The 18,645-nt window shown below is 46.5% G+C and overlaps 1 protein-coding gene across 1 annotated transcript in view; it reads left to right on the forward strand.

Moving 5' to 3' along the window:
- SLC16A10 (solute carrier family 16 member 10) overlaps positions 1–18,645 on the forward strand; it is a 144,503-nt gene that overhangs the window by 63,868 nt on the left and 61,990 nt on the right. The window contains exon 2 of the mRNA XM_045009353.1: positions 13,877–14,021. Coding sequence (XP_044865288.1) covers positions 13,877–14,021 — 145 coding nt within the window. The remainder of the gene's footprint in view (positions 1–13,876; positions 14,022–18,645) is intronic.

Raw genomic sequence — 18,645 nt, forward strand, 5'->3', positions numbered from 1 at the left:
GTATTGAAGGAACTAGCTGAAGCAATGCTGGAATCTTCAGCAATGATCTTTGAGAACTCATGGAGGATGAGTGGGGTCCCTGATGACTGGAGAAGGGGAAACATAGTACCTATCTTTTTTTAAAAGGGGAACAAAGAGGACCCCAGGAAATATAGACCAGTCAGCTAACATTAATACCTGGAAAGATACTAGAACAAATTACTAAACAATTAATTTGTGAGCATCTAGAGGATAATGTTATAAGGGATAGCCAGCATGGATTTGTCAAGAAAAAATCATGCCAAACCAACCTAATTTCCTTCTTTGTCAAGGTTACTGACCTAGTTGCAGGCAGGGAGGAAGAAAGAGCTGTAGATTTGATGTATCTTGATCCTTAGTAAGGCTTTTGACATAGTCCCATGTGACATTGTCATAAGCAAACTCGGGAAATGTGGTCTATGTGAAATTACTATAAGGTGGATGCACAGCTGGTTGAAAGATGATACTCAAAGAATAGCTAGCTATGGTTCACTGTCAAACTGGGAGGACTTACCTAGTGGAGTCCCACAGGAGTCTGTCCTGGGTCTGGTACTTCTCAATGTTGGATAGTGGAGTGGGAAGGGTTGCAAGCACTTTGAAGGACAGGATTCAAATTCAAAATGACATTGACAAATTAGAAAATTGGTCTGAAATCAACAAGATGAAATTCAATAAAGACAAGTGCCAAGTTTGCAATTCAGAAGGAAAAATCAAATGCACAACTACAAAATGGCGAGTAACTGTCTAGGCAGTAGTATTGCTGAAAAGGATCTGGGGCTATAGTGGATCACAACTTGAATATGATTCAACAATGTGATGCAGTTGCAAAATATCATTCTGGAGTGTATTAACAGGAGTGTTGTATTTAAGGCATGGAAGGTGAATGTCCTGCTCTGCTTGGCACTGGTGAGGTCTCAGCTGGAGTATTGTGTGTCCAGTTCTGGGCATCATACTTCAAGAAAGATTAATGTGGATAAATGTAAAGTAATGCACATTGAAAAAAATAACCCCAACTATACATACAATATGATGGGGGCTAATTTAGCTACAACTAATCAGAAAAGAGATCTTGGAGTCATTGTGGATAGTTCTCTGAAGACATCCACGCAGTGTGCAGCAGCAGTTGAAAAAGCAAACAGGATGTTAGGAATCATTAAAAAAGGGATAGAGAATAAGATGGAGACTACCTTATTGCCCTTACATAAATCCGTGGAGACTGTTGGGAGTGAGCAGGCTCCAGCAGGAAGACCTGAGGCATGGGGTTTCCCTATTGAGAATACAGGCAGGAAAAGCCTGGGAGTGACCCAAGAAGAGGGTAAAATTGGAGAACTGTATTTTGGAACTTTGAGTTTTATTTTATTTTGGAGCTTTATTTATGTGAGTAAGTCCATGCCCCTGAGAAGAGGTGGTGAATGAACTAGAAAAGCCTGTGTGGAGTTTAAGGATCCCTTTGAGGGAGAAATTGTTAGCAGGGCACTGCAGAGGCACCCCTGGCCCTGATGGGGTGCATGGGAGGCAGCAGACCACACTACAGTCATCTAGATAAAGAACTTTGTCTCTAGAAAGGTCAGGGGAAAGGAGAGCAAGTTGTGATTGTCAGAATATGGTCTGCCAACCAACCTAATGAACAGTATTAGAACTGACCTTGGAAGAAGCTGCTTGCTCTCAGAGGTTTTGAGATAATGTTTAAAAAGGGTGAAGGCAAGGGTAAAATGGAAAAATACACTAAATTCTCAACAGTAGAATTAATGTGAAGCTGACATTGTTGACACAAATTCCATAGTAAAGACATGAGAGATTTATACTTTATATCAGCATTCAGTAGATAAATATGAAATCCCTGAGAATTCATCATAAGGCAAGAGACTGTTTCTGAAACATTATTTTTGCTGGCATGTTAACCTCAATTCGCAGTTGCAAAGCTAGCCAACTATTCTATGTCCTTTTTTTTATTAGTATTAAGTTCGACAAAATTTATGTAAAGTACTTGGAGTACTACCACTAATTCTTTTGAATCCTACACCTCTAATTTTATTTTTTTAAATTTATTCCTTAATTGTTGTTGCCTAAAATATTACTGACCTGGTTCTCTTTCGAACAGTGTCCCTATGGGGTGCTCCATTTCAGCTGTTGTGTTCAGCTGGATTTAAGGGGAATGTGTACCCCAAAATGTAATTAAGCCAATTGCAACCATATTGTGTGCATTCAGCCACCATAAATTAATAAAATAAAACACCACATAGTTAAGGGTTAATTAAAAAGTAGACTTTTAAAGGCAAGATTAAACTAGCTGGCAGTTTCTGCTAATCAAAATAATTAAAACTAAAAAAAAAAGTAAATAAACCTTTAGTCTAAGTGCCTCTCATATTAAAAAAATATTAAAAAATTAAAGAAGTAATACTCCAATAGGGGTCATTAGCAGCTAGTTGTTTCACTTTTATAAAACACATAGTTATACAGTGTATTTTAAAGCAGTCCTCTGAAGTCAGCCTTAAAGATGTTTTTTCTAACACCTTTTCTCCCCAGTGGGTGAGCAACTGGCCACTGCATACCTGCTGTTAATTACTCAATACCATTCCACTCTGGGAATGTTAAATATCTGAAATGCTCTAAACATCCTTGAGGAGGCTCATCTCTACCAAGTGTAATAGAAAGCATTATCTAAAGTTGTATCTGTTGCTCCTTCCACCCCTGTCTGAGCAGGACAAGAGCTCCAACTGAGAAAATACCTCATGGAGAAAGTCATGAGACCCCTATCAGATCCAGGCCAGGGAGACATTCCTGTACTTTGGCTGCAGGCCTCATGCAGTGCACCTCTGAGCATAAGCTTGGAAACAGAGGCTGGAGCAGATAAATCTGAACACTTGTTGTCTTGGGCTTCTCAGGAAAGTAGGAGGTGCTTTCAAAGGAATAAAAACAGATCCCCCTCTAAGTCTGCTTCCAGGAGAAGGGATCCCTCTCTGACTCTTTCCGAGTTGGGTGAGTCTTCACATGCAGGACACAAGGACTTAAATCTGCCTAAGCCTCCCAGCCATGAAGGGAAAGTGCCCAGGAACAAGGCTCCAGTGGTATTAACACCATTGCTGACCATGACCTTTAGCAAGACAAAGGACTGACATCCACTGGGGCCAACCAAGAGATCCAGTTGAGAGACTCTCTCCCAGAAGATATTGGCCTGTCCCCATAAGGATCCACTGACCACTAAGTCTGTGGTGATATCTGATCTGGTGGAACTGACAACTTGGATTCCTCCTACTCCAGGAGGGACTGAGATACCTACTACCCTGGAGGATATTTCCCCCCACCATCCGGATCCAGTTTTGAGCGACATTTTAAGAGGGTACTACCTTAAGGAGAAGGAGTTACTTCCCTACTCCTTCCATGAGCTGGAGCTTCCTTCCACTGGCACTGATGGTACTGCAGATGGAGACATCTGGCCTCCTCATCAGCTGAATCTGATATCCAGGACAAACCATCATCTCCCAGGGAGGTTAGTGCAGAAAGGGCTTCCAGTGTTTCTTGGACCTGTTGTCTGACAAAGCTGGGTACCTTCCAAGGGATTGCTGGTGTCCAGTGCCTTGGAGAGCCTCCCCCCCCCCAGCCTTTTGGCTTGTATTCTGACCCTGTTGGGGTCTATGGGATCGTTATGCATGATACCAGGGATCTGCACTCTACCAGAGAGTCACATTGTCCCTCTCTTTCTAGACAACAGCAGGAATTGACAGTTCCAGTTCGCAGGCATAGAGGGAAAATGATGAGACAGATCCATTAGTACTGGCAGTACCAACAGGTGTATCATCTTCCTCACCCAATGAGCCAGTTGCCCCATCTTAATCATTCTGACCAAATGACTATAGGCAATATTAAAAGCTATTGCAGAGGGTAGTGGCAGAACTTCAGTTCCCATTAGAAGAAGTTCACATTATGGAGCATAAGCTCTTGGATATTCTGCAGCCCATGTGCCCCAGTCAGGTAGCTCTCCTGGTGAATGAGGTCATTGTGGAACCAGCCAGAGTGGTATAGCATGCATCAGAAACATGTACTTCTATCCCTAAAATATCTGAGAAACATTACTTTGTGCCTGTGAAAGGGAATTTTGGTTCATCACCCTACCCCCAACTCCCTAGTAGTACAAGCGGCTATGGAAAGATCCAGACAGCAATACTCTAAAAACTCCCTTGTGGGCAAGGGAGGGACCTTGACCTTTGAGGAGAAAGGTATTCACGTCCACCAACCTCCATATCAGAATCTCTAAGTACCAAGCCTTGTGAGTGAAGTACGATTTTATGAACTACTCAAAGATGCTGGAGTTCAGAGACAAACTCGCCCAAGAGGACAGGGACTAATTCCAAGTCTTTGAAGAGGGTAGACTCATGACTAAAACCTCATTGCAAGTCACAATGGATGCAACTGATATCGCATCAAGAGCTATAGTGACTGCATTAGTAATGCATCAAAAGTCATGGCTTCACTCTTCAGAGTTCCCCAGGGAGGTTCAGAATGCCATTGAGGAATTGCCCTTTGAAACCAGTCTCTTTAAGAAGAAAACAACAGAGTCTTTGCTCTTGTTAAGACTCCAGGACAGTCCTCTGGTCTTTGGACATTTATTTCCTGGCCCAGAAGAGGAAGCGTCGTAAACAGGTTGCAGAAGAGGCCTTGGCTTATACACCTTTTTACCACCACTGACCATACGAACTGCCATGCACGCATCAGAGTGTGCAGCGCCCAAGGTTTGCAGCCCCATCTGCTTTGTCAATAGGCACCCAACCTCATCTAGTTAAAGGTTACTTTTGATGGGACTCCTCAGAGATGCGACCTTACAATGATGCCCTTATCAAAGCTCTCTGCTTTGGTGGCTGCTTAGCATACTTTGCCCATAACTGGAGGACTGTATCAACCCCAGTGGGTACTAGCTATCCTCCATTCTGGCTACACTCTCCAGTTTCTTTCCTCACCTCCTCGAAAACACCATTCCCAGATCCTCCTCATGGACCATTCTCATGAGGAGATCCTCTGACAGGAGGTTGAGCTTTCTCCTTGAACAAGGAGCTATAGAGTAAGTGTCACCTCAGCATCAAGGGAAAAGGTTTTATTCAACTATTTCATAGTTTCCAAGAAAAAGAGATGACGGAGGCCCATTCTCAACTTACACCAGGTAAATATTTGTATTCATAAATTAAAATTCCTCATGGATACACAGGCATCAATAATTCCTTCCTTGGAAAAAGACACGGCTTGCAGCTCTTGACATGAAAAACGTTTACTTTCATATGGATGATTACCCATCTCAGAGAAGGTTCCTCAGGTTTTGGGTGGGACAGGAACACTACCAGTTCAGGGTACTCCCATTCAGTTTGGCAATAGCACCTGCAGTCTTCACAAAGGCCTTCTTGGTGATGGCAGCACAGATGAGACAAAATGGCTACACAATCTTTCTTTCCATATTTGGACAACTGACTTCTAAGGCCTGGTCTACACTAGGAGTTTGTCGAATTTAGCAGCGTTAATTCGATTTAACCATGCAACCGTCCACACCAGGAAGCTAATTAGTTCGACCTAGAGGGCTCTTTAGTTCGAATTCGGTACTCCACCCCGACGAGGGGAGTAGCGCTAAATTCGACATGGCTATGTCGAGTTAGCCTATGTGTGGACGGAAATCGACCTTAGTAGCTCCGGGAGCTATCCCACAGTGCACCACTGTGTTGACGCTCTGGACAGCAGTCCGAGCTCAGATGTTCTGATCAGCCATACAGGAAAAGCCCCGGGAAAATTTGAATTCCTTTTCCTGTCTGGCCAGTTTGAATCTCAATTCCTGGTTGGACATCGGGGCGAGCTCAGCAGCACCAGCAACGATGCAGAGCTCTCCAGCAGAGGGGTCCATGCAATCTCAGAGTAGAAAGAGGGCCCCAGCATGGACTGACCGTGAAGTCTTGGATCTGATCGCTGTGTGGGGCGATGAGTCTGTGCTTTCGGAGCTGCGCTCCAAAAAACGGAATGCAAAGACCTACGAGAAGGTCTCCAAAGCCATGACACTCAGAGGATACAGCCGGGATGCAACGCAGTGCCGCGTGAAAATCAAGGACCTGAGACAAGGCTACCAAAAAATCAAAGCGGCAAACGGACGCTCCGGAGCCCAGCCCCAGACATGCCGCTTCTACAAGGCACTGCATGCCATTCTCGGTGGGTCTGCCACCACTGCCCCACCAGTGACCGTGGACTCTGAGGATGGGATAGTGTCGACGGGCAGTTTCTCGGCGATGTTTGCGGATGGGGAAGATGAGGAAGGGTTTGTGGAGGACGAGGCAGGCGACAGCGCTTACAATACTGCTTTCCCCGACAGCCAGGATCTCTTCATCAGCCTCACAGAGATCCCCTACCAACCCTCCCCGGCCGTTAACCCGGACTCTGAATCAGGGGAAGGATCAGTCGGTAAGTGCTATAAACATGTAAACATTTATTTTTTTAAAAACAGGAATAAAAACTATATGAAAAGAAGGTCAATGCATATGGGGATAGAACAGAAATCCTCTTGGGAGAGTTCCACGAAGCTCTCATAAAGGTACTCGAAAAGCCTCCGCAGGAGGTTCCTGGGGAGAGGTGCCTTATTGGGTGCTCCGTGGAAGCACACTCTTCCGCGCCAGGCTATCCTCACGTACAGTGGGAGCATTGCCTCGACGAGCATGGCAGCATAGGGCCCTGGTCTGTGCAGGGTTTCATGCAGCATGCGCTCTCTGTCTCTCTTAGTGACCCGCCTCAGGGTGATCTCGCTCGGTGACTGCTGCATCTAATTAGGGGAATTAGTGTAATGTTACTATTGGGAATGCTTCACTTTTCCTTTGCATAACAATAAGCGTCGTTTAACAGCCACGTGGTGGAGGCTGCAGAGGGGAAGCATACAGGGATCTTTCCCGGGGACAGCCGCGAGGGGGTGGAACAGGGTCAGAGTTTATGCTTTCCAGATTGCCTGCAGCAGGAGGGCACTGCTATACATTAACTTTTAAGCAGCCTAAAGTTTACGGCTTACCAGGCCTGGCTGCTACACGGATTCTGCTGTCCTGCCCCGCTTGTCTGATCTCCAGTGCAAGACCCCAGGCAATGAAAGCGAATGCCGAAAATTCAAACTTGTCCTGAGAGCGCATGAGAGAGGTGCCGTGTATGGTCTTGTTCACAGAAACAGACTAGACTGTGTTCAGTGTTCGCAAACATGTATCTTTGGAAGGAAATCACTTCCTTTTTCCCATCACACAGCTGCGGCTGTTTCCCGACCTGCCCCGGCATCCCCCTCACAGAGGCTGGCGCAGATTTTAAATGTCAAAATTTTAAATGTCAAACTATATAAATAGTAGGTCCACACATATAGGGATTGAACAATAATCCTCTTGGGACAGTTCAACAAAGCTCTCAGAGAGCTGCTCGAAAAGCCTCCGCAGGAGGTTCCTGGGGAGAGGTGCCTTATTCGTTGCTCCATGGAAGCACACTCTTCCGCGCCAGGACATCCTAATGTAGAGAGGAATCATCGCCTCCACCAGCATTGCTGCATATGGTCCTGGTCTGTGCAGGGCTTCCAGTAGCATCCGCTCTCTCTGACTCCGAGTGACCCGCCTCAGGGTGATGTCGTTCTGGACAGGCTGCATCTAAGTAGGGCAATTAGTGTATTGTTACTATTGTTAATGGTTTAAAATTAGGTTGCATAAAAACGACCCTCGCTTAACAGCCACGTGCTGGAGGCCACAGAGAACAAGCATACATTGATCTTTCCCGTGCACTGGCGGGAGGGGCTGGAAAAGGCTCAGCCTTTCTGCTTTCCAGATTGCCTTTAGCAGGAGAGCACAGCTATCCACTAACTGATAAGCATGATCTACTTTTAGGCTTACCAGGACTGTCTGCAAGACGGATTCAGCTGTCTCTCCCCGCTTGTCCGCTCTCCTGTGCAATGGCGCCGCCAATGAGAGCGTATTCCGAAATCTCGAACTTGTCCTGAGATCTCGTGGAACTTGGTGCCCTGTATGGTCTTGTTCAGAGAAACTGACTAGACTGTGTTCACTGTTCGCAAACATGTATCTGTTCAAGGAAATCACTTACTGTTTCCCATCACACAGCTTCTGCTCTTTCCCGGACTGCCCCGGCATCCCCCTCGCAGAGGCTGGCTCAGATTAGGCGGCGAAAGAAAAAGACTTGGGAAGAGATGTTCGCGGAACTGATGGCCTGCTCCAAAGCCGAGGCGGCCCAGCAGAGCCAGTGGAGGGAGACCCTCTCTCAGCAGCAGCGCTCACACAGCGAACGGGAGGACAGGTGGTGGCAGGAAGACCAGTAGGCGACTCAAACACTGCTTGGGCTAATGAGGGAGCAAACGGACACGCTCCGGCGCCTTGTTGATGTGCTGCAGGACCGCAGGCAGGAGGAGAGAGCCCCCCTGCACTGTATCTGCAACCACCCTCCAACGCCAAGAAGTCCTGTCCCCCCCTCACCGAAAATTACAAGACGGAGGGGCGGTAGGGGCCGTGAGAACTGTCACTGCACCACAGCTGAGCGCTAATGTACTACACACCTCTGACACTATAACTGTGTAGAACCGCTTCCCTTACAGGATCACCCAGTCCCAAATCCAAGTTTCATCACCCCACTATGTAGTAGATTAATAAAAGCTGTTTGCTGTTGTTCACTCTTTCCGTCACGTCTTTCGTGTCAGAAGACTGTGTATGTAGGGGGGGGGCAGGGGATTTATAATTGCACGGGATAGCCTACATTAGCAGGGTACAGACTATCGGGGGCAGGATCAACTGCAGGGCACACACAGACTGCAGTCAGTAGTCACCAGGGTCACTCTGTGTGGTGTATGCTGCCCCGGGTCATTCTGTGATGTGTACGCTTGTCCACGGTCCTAGCACCTGCCACCCCCTAATGTTAAGGCATGCTGCCCTTACCATGCACTTCCACCGTAGGCGCGATCCTCTCCGCTGCCCTGAGCCCCAACAAGAGCCCTCATCCACGGACAGATACTCACCCTTCCCCCACACCCCTCACCCCTTCCTACGCCCAAACCCACAGCCCAGAGCCTGCATCCAAATCCCTATCCAAAGACGGCACCACTCGCCCCTTCCTGCAAACCCACCCCTACATGCACAACCACTTGAAACCGTCCCCCACCCCAGAGACCTATGTAGGAGCAGGAGGCTGTCCGTCCTGTATTGTACAAGCGGTCTGTACATCAGTGCACACCGTAACCAGCACAGTATGCGTCCATGTTTCAAACCCTGAACAGAAATGCAAAGTAAAAGAAAGATTTATTAACAATAACTGTTCCGTTTAATTTGTTTTAAAACGTGTTTTGGAAGTGGGGGAAACTTGGAGAACGGGGTATGTAACCGCAGATCTCACTCAACACATAGAGACACAGGCCCAGGATCAGCTTCTCTTAAAATCAAGTGGAGAGTCATAGGTTACCCTGCTCTCCGAGGAAACTTGCTTTCAAAGCCTCCCGGATACACAGCGCTTCCCGCTGGGATATTCTTTCGGCACGGGTGTCTGGCTGAGCGTAAACAGCAGCCAGGCGATTTGCCTCAACCTCCCATCCGGCCAAAAAGGTCTCGCCCTTGCTCTCACAGACATTGTGGAGCACACAGCAAGCAGCAATAACTACGGGGATATTCTTTTCATTGATGTCCGAGCAAGTCAGTAAGCTCCGCTACCTCCCCTTCAGACGTCCGAAAGCACACTCCACCACCATTCTGCACTTGCTCAGCCGGTAGTTGAAGAGTTCCTTCTCACTGTCCAAGGCGCCTGTATAGGGCTTCATGAGCCAGGGCATTAGCGGGTAGGCTGGGTCCCCGAGGATCACTGTAGGCATCTGCACATCCCCAACCGTTATTTTGTGGTCCGGGAAGAAAGTTCCTGCCTGGAGGCGTCTAAACAGACCAGAGTTCCTGAACACACGCGCGTCATGAACCTTGCCCGCCCACCCGACGAAGATGTTGGTAAAACGTCCCCTATGGTCCACCAGTGCTTGCAGCACCATTGAAAAGTAGCCCTTTCGGTTAATGTACTCGCTGGCCTGGTGGGCTGGTGCCAGGATAGGGATGTGAGTCCCATCTATAGCCCCACCGCAGTTTGGGAATCCCATCGCGGCGAAGCCATCTATGATGACCTGGACGTTTCCCAGAGTCACTACCTTTGAGAGCAGTTGCTCAACGATTGCGTGGGCTACTTGAATCACAGCAACCCCCACGGTAGATTTGCCCACGCCAAAGTGGTTCGCTACTGACCGGTAGCTGTCTGGCGTTGCAAGTTTCCAGAGGGCTATGGCCACTCGCTTCTGCACAGTCAGGGCTGCTCGCATCCGTGTGTCCTGGCGCTTCAGGGCAGGGGCCAGCAAGTCACAGAGTTCAAGGAAAGTGCCCTTACGCATCCTGAAGTTTCGCAGCCACTGTGATTCATCCCAGACCTGCAGCACTATGCGGTCCCACCAGTCCGTGCTTGTTTCCCGGGCCCAGAATCGCCGTTCCACACCATGAACTTGACCCATTGCCACCATGATCTCCACTGCGCGGCGTACCCTGCTTTGTGAGAGGTCTGCGCCACTCTCCTCACCGCGCTGCCGGAGCCTCCTCGCCCGATTTCTCAGCAGCTGACTGTGGAAGAGGTGGACGATAAGGTGCGAGGAGTTGACAACGGCCATAAGTGCAGCGATGATCGCAGCGGGCTCCATGCTCGCAGTGCTGTGGCGTCCGAGCTGTAACCGACCAGAGAAGGGCGCGAACAGATTTCCCGCCGGCGCTTTCAAGGAGAGAGGGCGGGAGTGACGGTTGAATGATGACAGTTACCCAAACCCACCCTCGACACATTTTTTCCCCCAGCAGGCATTGGGGGCTCTACCCAGCATTCCAATGGGCAGCGGGGAGTGCGGGAACTGTGGGATAGCTTCCCACAGTGCACCGCTTCCAAAGTCGACGCTGGCCCCGTTACTGTGGACTCAGACAGTCGAATTAGTGTATTTAGTGTGGATACACAAATTCGACTCCATAAGGTCGATTCCACAAATTCGAATTAAGTAGATTCGAAATAGTCTTGTAGTGTAGACGTACCCTAGGAGTAGAAAATCACAAGTTAAAGAGGAGGCATGGAGCAGAGAGTAAACTATGGTGTAGAGTGAGCTAAGAAAGTTACCTTGGAAGAAAGTCAAGCAATTAAGTTTGACTGCTGGATTGATCTCTGGGGGAAAAATTGCAAAAAAAAAATGTTTGTAGGTTGATTGTATTACTGGTGCAGGTAACATCCAATTTTACTTAACATACTAAATTTATCCAGCTTTCAATTTCTGCCACTGTTAAGGTACATGTTGAAATATTAACTCTAGAGGACTGGAGAAGGGCAAGCATAGTGCCTGTCTTTAAAAGGGGAACAAAGTGGATCTGGGGAATTATAGGCCAGTCAGCCTAATTTTGATACCTGGAAAGATACTGGAACAATTACTAAACAATTTGTAAGCACCTAGAAAATAATAGGGTGACAGATAATGGCCAACATGGATTTGTCAAGAATAAATCATGCAAATGTCTTTCTTTGACAGGTTTATTGGCCTAGTGCAGAGGTCCACAAAGTGTGGGGGGTGCCCCCTCTCAGGAGTGTGGAGGAATGTCTGGGGGGCATGGCAGGCCATGGGCCAGTCCCCATGGGGGGTGGGAGCACCGCCGAGCCTCTCCCCGCCCCCAGCTCTGCTCTGGTCCAGCCCCCAGCTGCATCCCCAGCTCCTGACCCTGTCATCAACCTCAGCATGACTCTGCTCCCAGCCCGGGGGCAAGGCTGGGAACAGAGCCTCACCGTGCCACAGGCCTGGCCGCTGGCTCCGCTCTTGCCCCTGGCTGTGGCCCCATTACCAGACCCACCCCCAGACTCCAGGGCCGGCTCCAGACCCCAGTGCGCCAAGCACGCGCTTGGTGCAGCGTCCCGTGGGAGGGTGGCAGGCGGCTCCGGTGGACCTCCCGCAGGCGTGCCTGCGGAGGGTCCGGTGGTCCCGCGGCTTCGGTGGAGCATCCACAGGCATGCCTGCGGGAGGTCCACCGGAGCCGCGGGACCGGCAACCGCCAGACCGCCCCCCACGGCGTGCCGCCCTGCTTGGGGCAGCGCAAATCCTAGAGCCGCCCCTGCCAGATTCAGCCCCTTACCCTAGTATGTGTCTTCTCTTCCCTGCCCCCCACACAGTCATGGCCCCGCTCCTGGCCCCAGCTTGGGGGGGGAGTGGGGAGGAAGAGGGCCCAGACAGGGGTAAAGGGGGATGTGACCCTCAAAAGTTTGGGGACTGCTGGCCTAGTGGATAGGGAGAAGCAGTAATATGTTTTATCTTGATTTTCATAAGGCTTGTGACACAGTCCCACATGACGTTAGGGAAATGTAGTCTAGATGAAATTACTATAAGGTACTCACCGTAACTGGTTGAAAGACAGGACTCAAAGAGTAATTGTCAATGATTTGCTGTCAGACTGTGAGGGCATATCTAGTGTGGCCCTGCAGGGGTCTGTTCTGGGTCTGGTACAATTAAATATTTTCATTAATGACTTGGATATTGAGGTGAAGAGTATGCTTCTAAAATTTGCAGATGACACCCAGCTTGGAGGGATTGCAAGCACTTTGGAGGCTGGATTAGAATTCGAAACAATCCTGACAAATTAGAGAATTGGTCTGAATTCAATACAATGAAATTAAATGAAGTGCAAAGTACTTCACTTGGGAAGAAAAAGTCAAATGCACAGCTACAAAATGGAGAGCAACTGCCTAGGCCGTAGTACTGCTGGCTAGGATATGGGGGTTATAGCAGATCACCTGTTGAACATGAGCCAACAACATGATGTGGTTGCCAAAAAGGCTAATATCTTTCTGAGACACAAGGGTGGGTGAGGTAGTATCTTTTATGGGACCAACTTTTGTTAATGAGAGACAAGCTTTCAGGTATGTTTGGTCTTGAGAAAAGAAGACTGAAGAGGGCCTTGCCTACAGTCTTCAAATATGTTAAGGACTATTACCAAGGAGATGGTGATCAATTTTTTTTTCCGCGTCAACTAAAGGAAGTACAAGAGGAAATCAGATTAATCTGCAGCAAGGGACATTTAGGTTAGAATGTTAGGGACGTTCAGGTTAGAAAAATGCCTTCTCGTTAGAAATAGTTAAGTATCAGAATAGGTTGCAGGTCGTAAAATCCACATCGCTTAAAGTTTTTTAAGGTGAAGTTAGACAAACACTGCCAGAGATGATCTAGGTGTATGCTGGTCTTCCTGGGGATGGGGGAGAGACTAGATGATCTCTTGACACAAGCACCAACTTTTCCTTTTTGCTGGGGGTGCTCAACCCCCGCTTCGCCATGAGGCCCTGCCCCCACTCTGCCCCTTCCCTCAAGGCCTTCCCCTTGCCCCACCTCTTCCTGCCCCCATTCCACCCTCTCCCCGAGGTTCCCGCTCAACCGCCTCTTTGCCCTCTCCCAATCCCCTCCCCAAGCCACCAAACAGCTGTTTGGCAGTGGCACTCCCTATCAGCTTCTTTGGTGGCGGCACAGTCCCCATCAACTGCTGGGCAGTAGCGGTGGCACCCCCGCCATCAGCTGATGCATGGGGATAAGGAACAGCTGTGACCAGTGGATGCTGAGCCCCCACTATTTTTTTCCATGGGAGCTCCAGCCCAGATCACTGACAGAATTGTGCCTATGCCTCCTGAGGTCTCTTCCTGCCCTATATTTCTATGATTCTGTTTTTACCATATGCTTCCATGTTGTTTCCATTAAAATAAAACTATTACAATCTGTTCTTACATCATATAATTGAAAGCTTGAATCAATCTCTTATTCTTAATGCCAACCCTGTCTTTTCTGCAGCCTGGGTGAGTTCCCTGTCCATGGGAATGATTTTCTTCTGCTCTCCTGTCGTCAGTGTATTCACAGACATATTTGGTTGTCGAATAATAGCCATTGTTGGAGCTGCAGTGGGGTTTGTTGGACTTCTTTTAAGTTCTTTTGTAAGGTAAGAATTCTGCTTTCTTCCTTTGATATTATATCTCTGATGGCAGGTACTCTTGCTATATTCACTGTCATAAATGAATATTTTGTGCTCAGTTATGTGTAACCTATGCCGATTCAGTGTGTTGCTTGTACTCCTCTAGTGGCTATGCTAAACAGAGGTTCATGAGTCTGCTGCTGGCTTTGAACCAGCATAGCTGGACCTATTAGGTCGGACACTAGAGGCTAATGCTTTAAGATCCAGAGGTCCCAATTTCACTTCACTGCCAATGACCCATAGCCATAGCATTATATATGATAAACATTACAGATTGTGCAACTCTACTAGCTGGGTGCAAAGAAACTTCTTGTTTTATTCTTTCATAAACTACGTTGTTTGACATTATCAGACTAAATCTTCTTCCTTTTGCATGGTTAAATTTGTAAATACTACTAAATAAATTAAAGCAATGCTGTTGAAACATTTTAGTAAATTAAAGCCTGAAAACTTTTTTGTTTTAAGGTTCTGCAATTACCTTTAACTCGGATCCTGTATCAACTCATCCTCTATCCAGAAACTTCCTTTCTCGCAACCATCAAGTCTAATCTATAATTTTTCTCTTGACTCCAAAACTTCACCTCATATGTTAAATATACAGATCCAAGTAACGCCTAATTTCAGCCACAGACCCTCCTTGAGACTACCTGATGTTTGTGGCAAAACATGTGAATATCTTTACCAGTATAGACCTTTTAATACTTACACAGTACTTTTCATATTTAAACATTTTACCAACATTAACATATAGTACAGAAGCAATACTGTTCCCCATCATTCCTGTGTGAAAGTGTTAACCAATTCTACTCCATCCACCCTCTGTGGCTCTAGAAAGCTCACTGTATTTACATCATTCATTTTCCCTTTGAATCGAAGACTTTATCTCTGGCCCTTCCCCCCGCCCAACACACACATTTTTATCCCTCCTCACATTGCTTGCTGATGCCAAAATGACATGATCACCAGAATATGCTGAGGCACATACATAAAATCTATTACTTTTTCACTCCTATGCAGTGTAGTTGTAGCTGTGTCGGTCCCAGTATATTAGAGAGACAACGTGGGTGAGAACAGTAATATTATTGGTCCAATAAAAGAGATTACCTCACCTACTTTGTCTCTTTTTCACTTGTTAACAGATACGAAAAGTTTGTAGAGTTGTAATATTTACACCAGTTCTTCATTAAATAAAGGTGAAGGGAATGCACAGGGTCAGTTAAGGTTATTTTTAGAAACTCAGAGGGCCGCTGTCAACTTAAAAATTACATTTTAAAATACATTTTTATTTTCTATTGAAAACACTTCAGAAATATCAACAAAATTTGTTTTCAAATTGGATTTATTTTTCTAAAATTTTACAACCTGTTTTCATCCGATGAATCGCAAGAAATTGAAGAGCATTTGGCACATAGTATTTGTTATGTAAATTAGTACAAGCATATCTTGTATCATGTTCGTGAACTGGTATGGAACCTGCATGTACTCAAGGTCTCCCTAATCTCCACACATGGTGCCCCTCCCAATACCATATGGTTGCCCAACAAACCAGTCATGAAGCAGTTCTCTTCTGCAGAAGGGGCCTTTGATTCACCCTGAATCTCATTCCCCTGAAGTGATTATATGGTCTAGTGCAGCCTTTCTCAAACTCAGGGACCCCAGGGGTCCATGGACCTGAGGGTACTCCAGGGGGTCCATGGGCCCTGCTGATCAACTCCTTCTCCTCCCTCTATCTCCCAGAGGCTACTGAAGCCAAACCGGGAGATTTTAGGTGCTAAAAGTCTGGCGGGGCTAAGGCAGGTTCCCTGCCTACCCTGACTCCATGCCACACTTGGAAGTGGCTGGCATGTCCCTGCTGCCCCTGAGGGGGGGAGCCAGGGGGTCTCTGTGCGTTACCCCTGCCCCGAGTGCTGACTCCTCAGCTCCCATTGGCTGGGAACTGCAGCCAATGTGAGCTGTGGGGACGGTGCCTGTGGGCAGGGGCAGCACACAGAGACCCTCTGGCCCCCCTGCCTAGGAGCCGCTGACAGAGAGATGTGCTGGCCACTTTCAGGAGCCGCCCGAGGTAAGTGCCGCCTGGCTGGAGCCCATACCCAGTCTCGCACTCCAATCCTTCCCCAGCCCAGAGCCTGCACCCCAAACCTCCTCCTGCACTGAAACTCCCTCCCAGAGCCCGCACCCCCTCCCACACCCCAACTCCTCTGCCCCAGCCTGGTGAAAGTGAGTGAGGTGCAGGAGAGCGAGCAATGGAGGGAGAGGAGATGGAGTGAATGGGAGTTGAGAAGAGGTGGGATGGGGCTGGGGCTTGGGAGAAGGGATGGAGTGGGGGCCAGGCCTGGGGCTGAGTGGGGGGAGCTTGGGGGTCCCTGAAAATTTTTACATCAAAATGGGGGTCCTCGAGTTGCTAAAGTTTGAGAACCACTGGTCTAGTATATGCACACTGGGGGATTGAGAAACTGGGAACCAGTTCTTTCTCATACACCACTAGGAAAGGTGGCCCAGGGAACCAGATCACTTCTTTTAATTCCTTCCAGGGAAAAAGGTGTGGGGCTCATAAATAAGGTGACTAGATGTCCCAATTTTATAGGGACAGTCCCGATTTTTTGAGGGCTTTGTTTCATATAGGTGCCTATCCCCCACCCCCTGTCCCGATTTTTCACACTTGTTGTTTGATCACCCTATTCATTCATAAATCAGTTTCTCTTAACTATCCTGACTTTAGTAATACCATGTGCTCTCTGACACTTGCAGGAGGGGCATACTCATATTGGTTATGCTCTTTGTGTTCCTAGGTTGGTGATTATATATGTTCTGGAAATGTTTACTACTTTTAACAAGAAAAAGAAAATATCCCCTTAGGTTTAAAGTATACAACAAAACACACAGTTTCGCAAGTCAGTTAACTAATAAATTAAACTGTCAGTGTGGCTTAAGATTCAAATGTTTAGTTTAACATATTTTATTAGATATTCTGGGGTAGATTTTCAAAGGTCTCTCTCACTGAAAGTCAATGGGAATGAGGTGCCTGTGTCTCTGTAAATCTTCCCTCAATACTGTGTTAATTTGATATGTATTCCTAATCATAATTCCATTTTAATTAAGCATTTTTGGGCCCAGGAACGTGTTACTTTCCTCTGAAACCAGATACAATTCCTCTCTGTATTCCCTTGGTATCCATTGTGACTTAAAGATGGAAGAAGAAGGTGGAAGGAAGTGAATTTTTAAAGATATCAAATTAGCTTATTTGAACTTTGCTTTAATACTGTTCTTCAGTCTGTAAAATGACTTATGCCTATGATCTAATCAAAAAATAGATGAAGGCATAGTTTAGATGTAGAGAAGTACAGTATGCATTTACTCTAAAAATAAACTTCATGCAGCCAATAAATGTGGCTATGATTGTGTTACATCTGTTATTTTTAATATGAAACCTGTCCACTCAGAGGCAAAGATGTAGGAAGTGTGCATGTAGGAGAAATATTTTACTATATGTATGTTGTGTGCATTTAACTCTTTCAAAGGAATCTAATGCTGGAGATATGATTTACCATTTACAAAAGTGGTTCTGGTTTGTCATTCTCAGATTATACCTTAGTTTCTTTTTAATTATTTTCTCTGTTACTTTTCACTGATGGTCATAAAAGCTAATCAGTCTTACTTGTTTACTCTTTTGTCTTATTTTGCTGCTGTTGGTCCTCTTTCATAAAATATGGGTCATAAATTGATCTGCAGAGCTTAGAGAAGCAAACTTCTTATGGGGGTAGTACATTGTGCAAGTATTACCTCCTACACACACTCTCTCCCCCCAGGTATATTATTAGTCAAATAGAATTTTCTGAAGTTCTGCAGTTCCATAGAATGTTTACAGAGGTATACTCTGGCAAAAAGGAGGTGACACAGACAGCTTTATGTCCTATGATGAAAAACAACTCAGTGTTTATGCACTTAGGAGTTTTTTTCCAAATAATATAAGTACTGTTAGAATGAAGCCACTTATTAGTAAAGACTTAAAATATATTTTTAATTGCTAAAATTTTGTTCAGTAATGGAACGCAACTAGAGCTGTGTACAATGGGATTATAGAGCTTTGCAGATGGTCACATAATTTACCTGTTTTAGCCAATATGCTTCATATATCCACAAAACTGATTCTTCAAGTAGTGTCCCTAAGGGTGCTCCATTCTAGATGAGCTTGCACCTCCTGCAGCTTTGATCGTAGATTTTTCAGAGCAGTGTCTGTTCAGTCTGTGCCTGTGAGTTACTCAGTCTTATGTGCGAGCTCTTGTGATATAGCACTGCCTCAGCGAACAGCCCTCAGTTCCTTCTCAACTGCCTTGGCCTGAGACGGAGCCTTAGCAGTTGTCTGTGCTGAGTTTTACTTCTACTGTGTCCCCTTAGCTCTTTTAATAGTTTATTATAGTTGTTCCTTGTGGTATTTAGTAGTTAGTACTTAGTAGTTTTAGTTGTAGTAGTTTTAAAAAACAAAACACCTTTTTATATATAGGTAATAGATAAACTCTGAAACTTTCTTTACTGGAAGGGCATGCCCAGTTCCCCAAGTTTCAAATGTTGCCTGTTGTTCTGGGAGGCAATC

This window comes from Mauremys mutica, chromosome 3 (assembly GCF_020497125.1).
Source record: "Mauremys mutica isolate MM-2020 ecotype Southern chromosome 3, ASM2049712v1, whole genome shotgun sequence".
Lineage (NCBI taxonomy): Eukaryota > Metazoa > Chordata > Testudines > Geoemydidae > Mauremys > Mauremys mutica.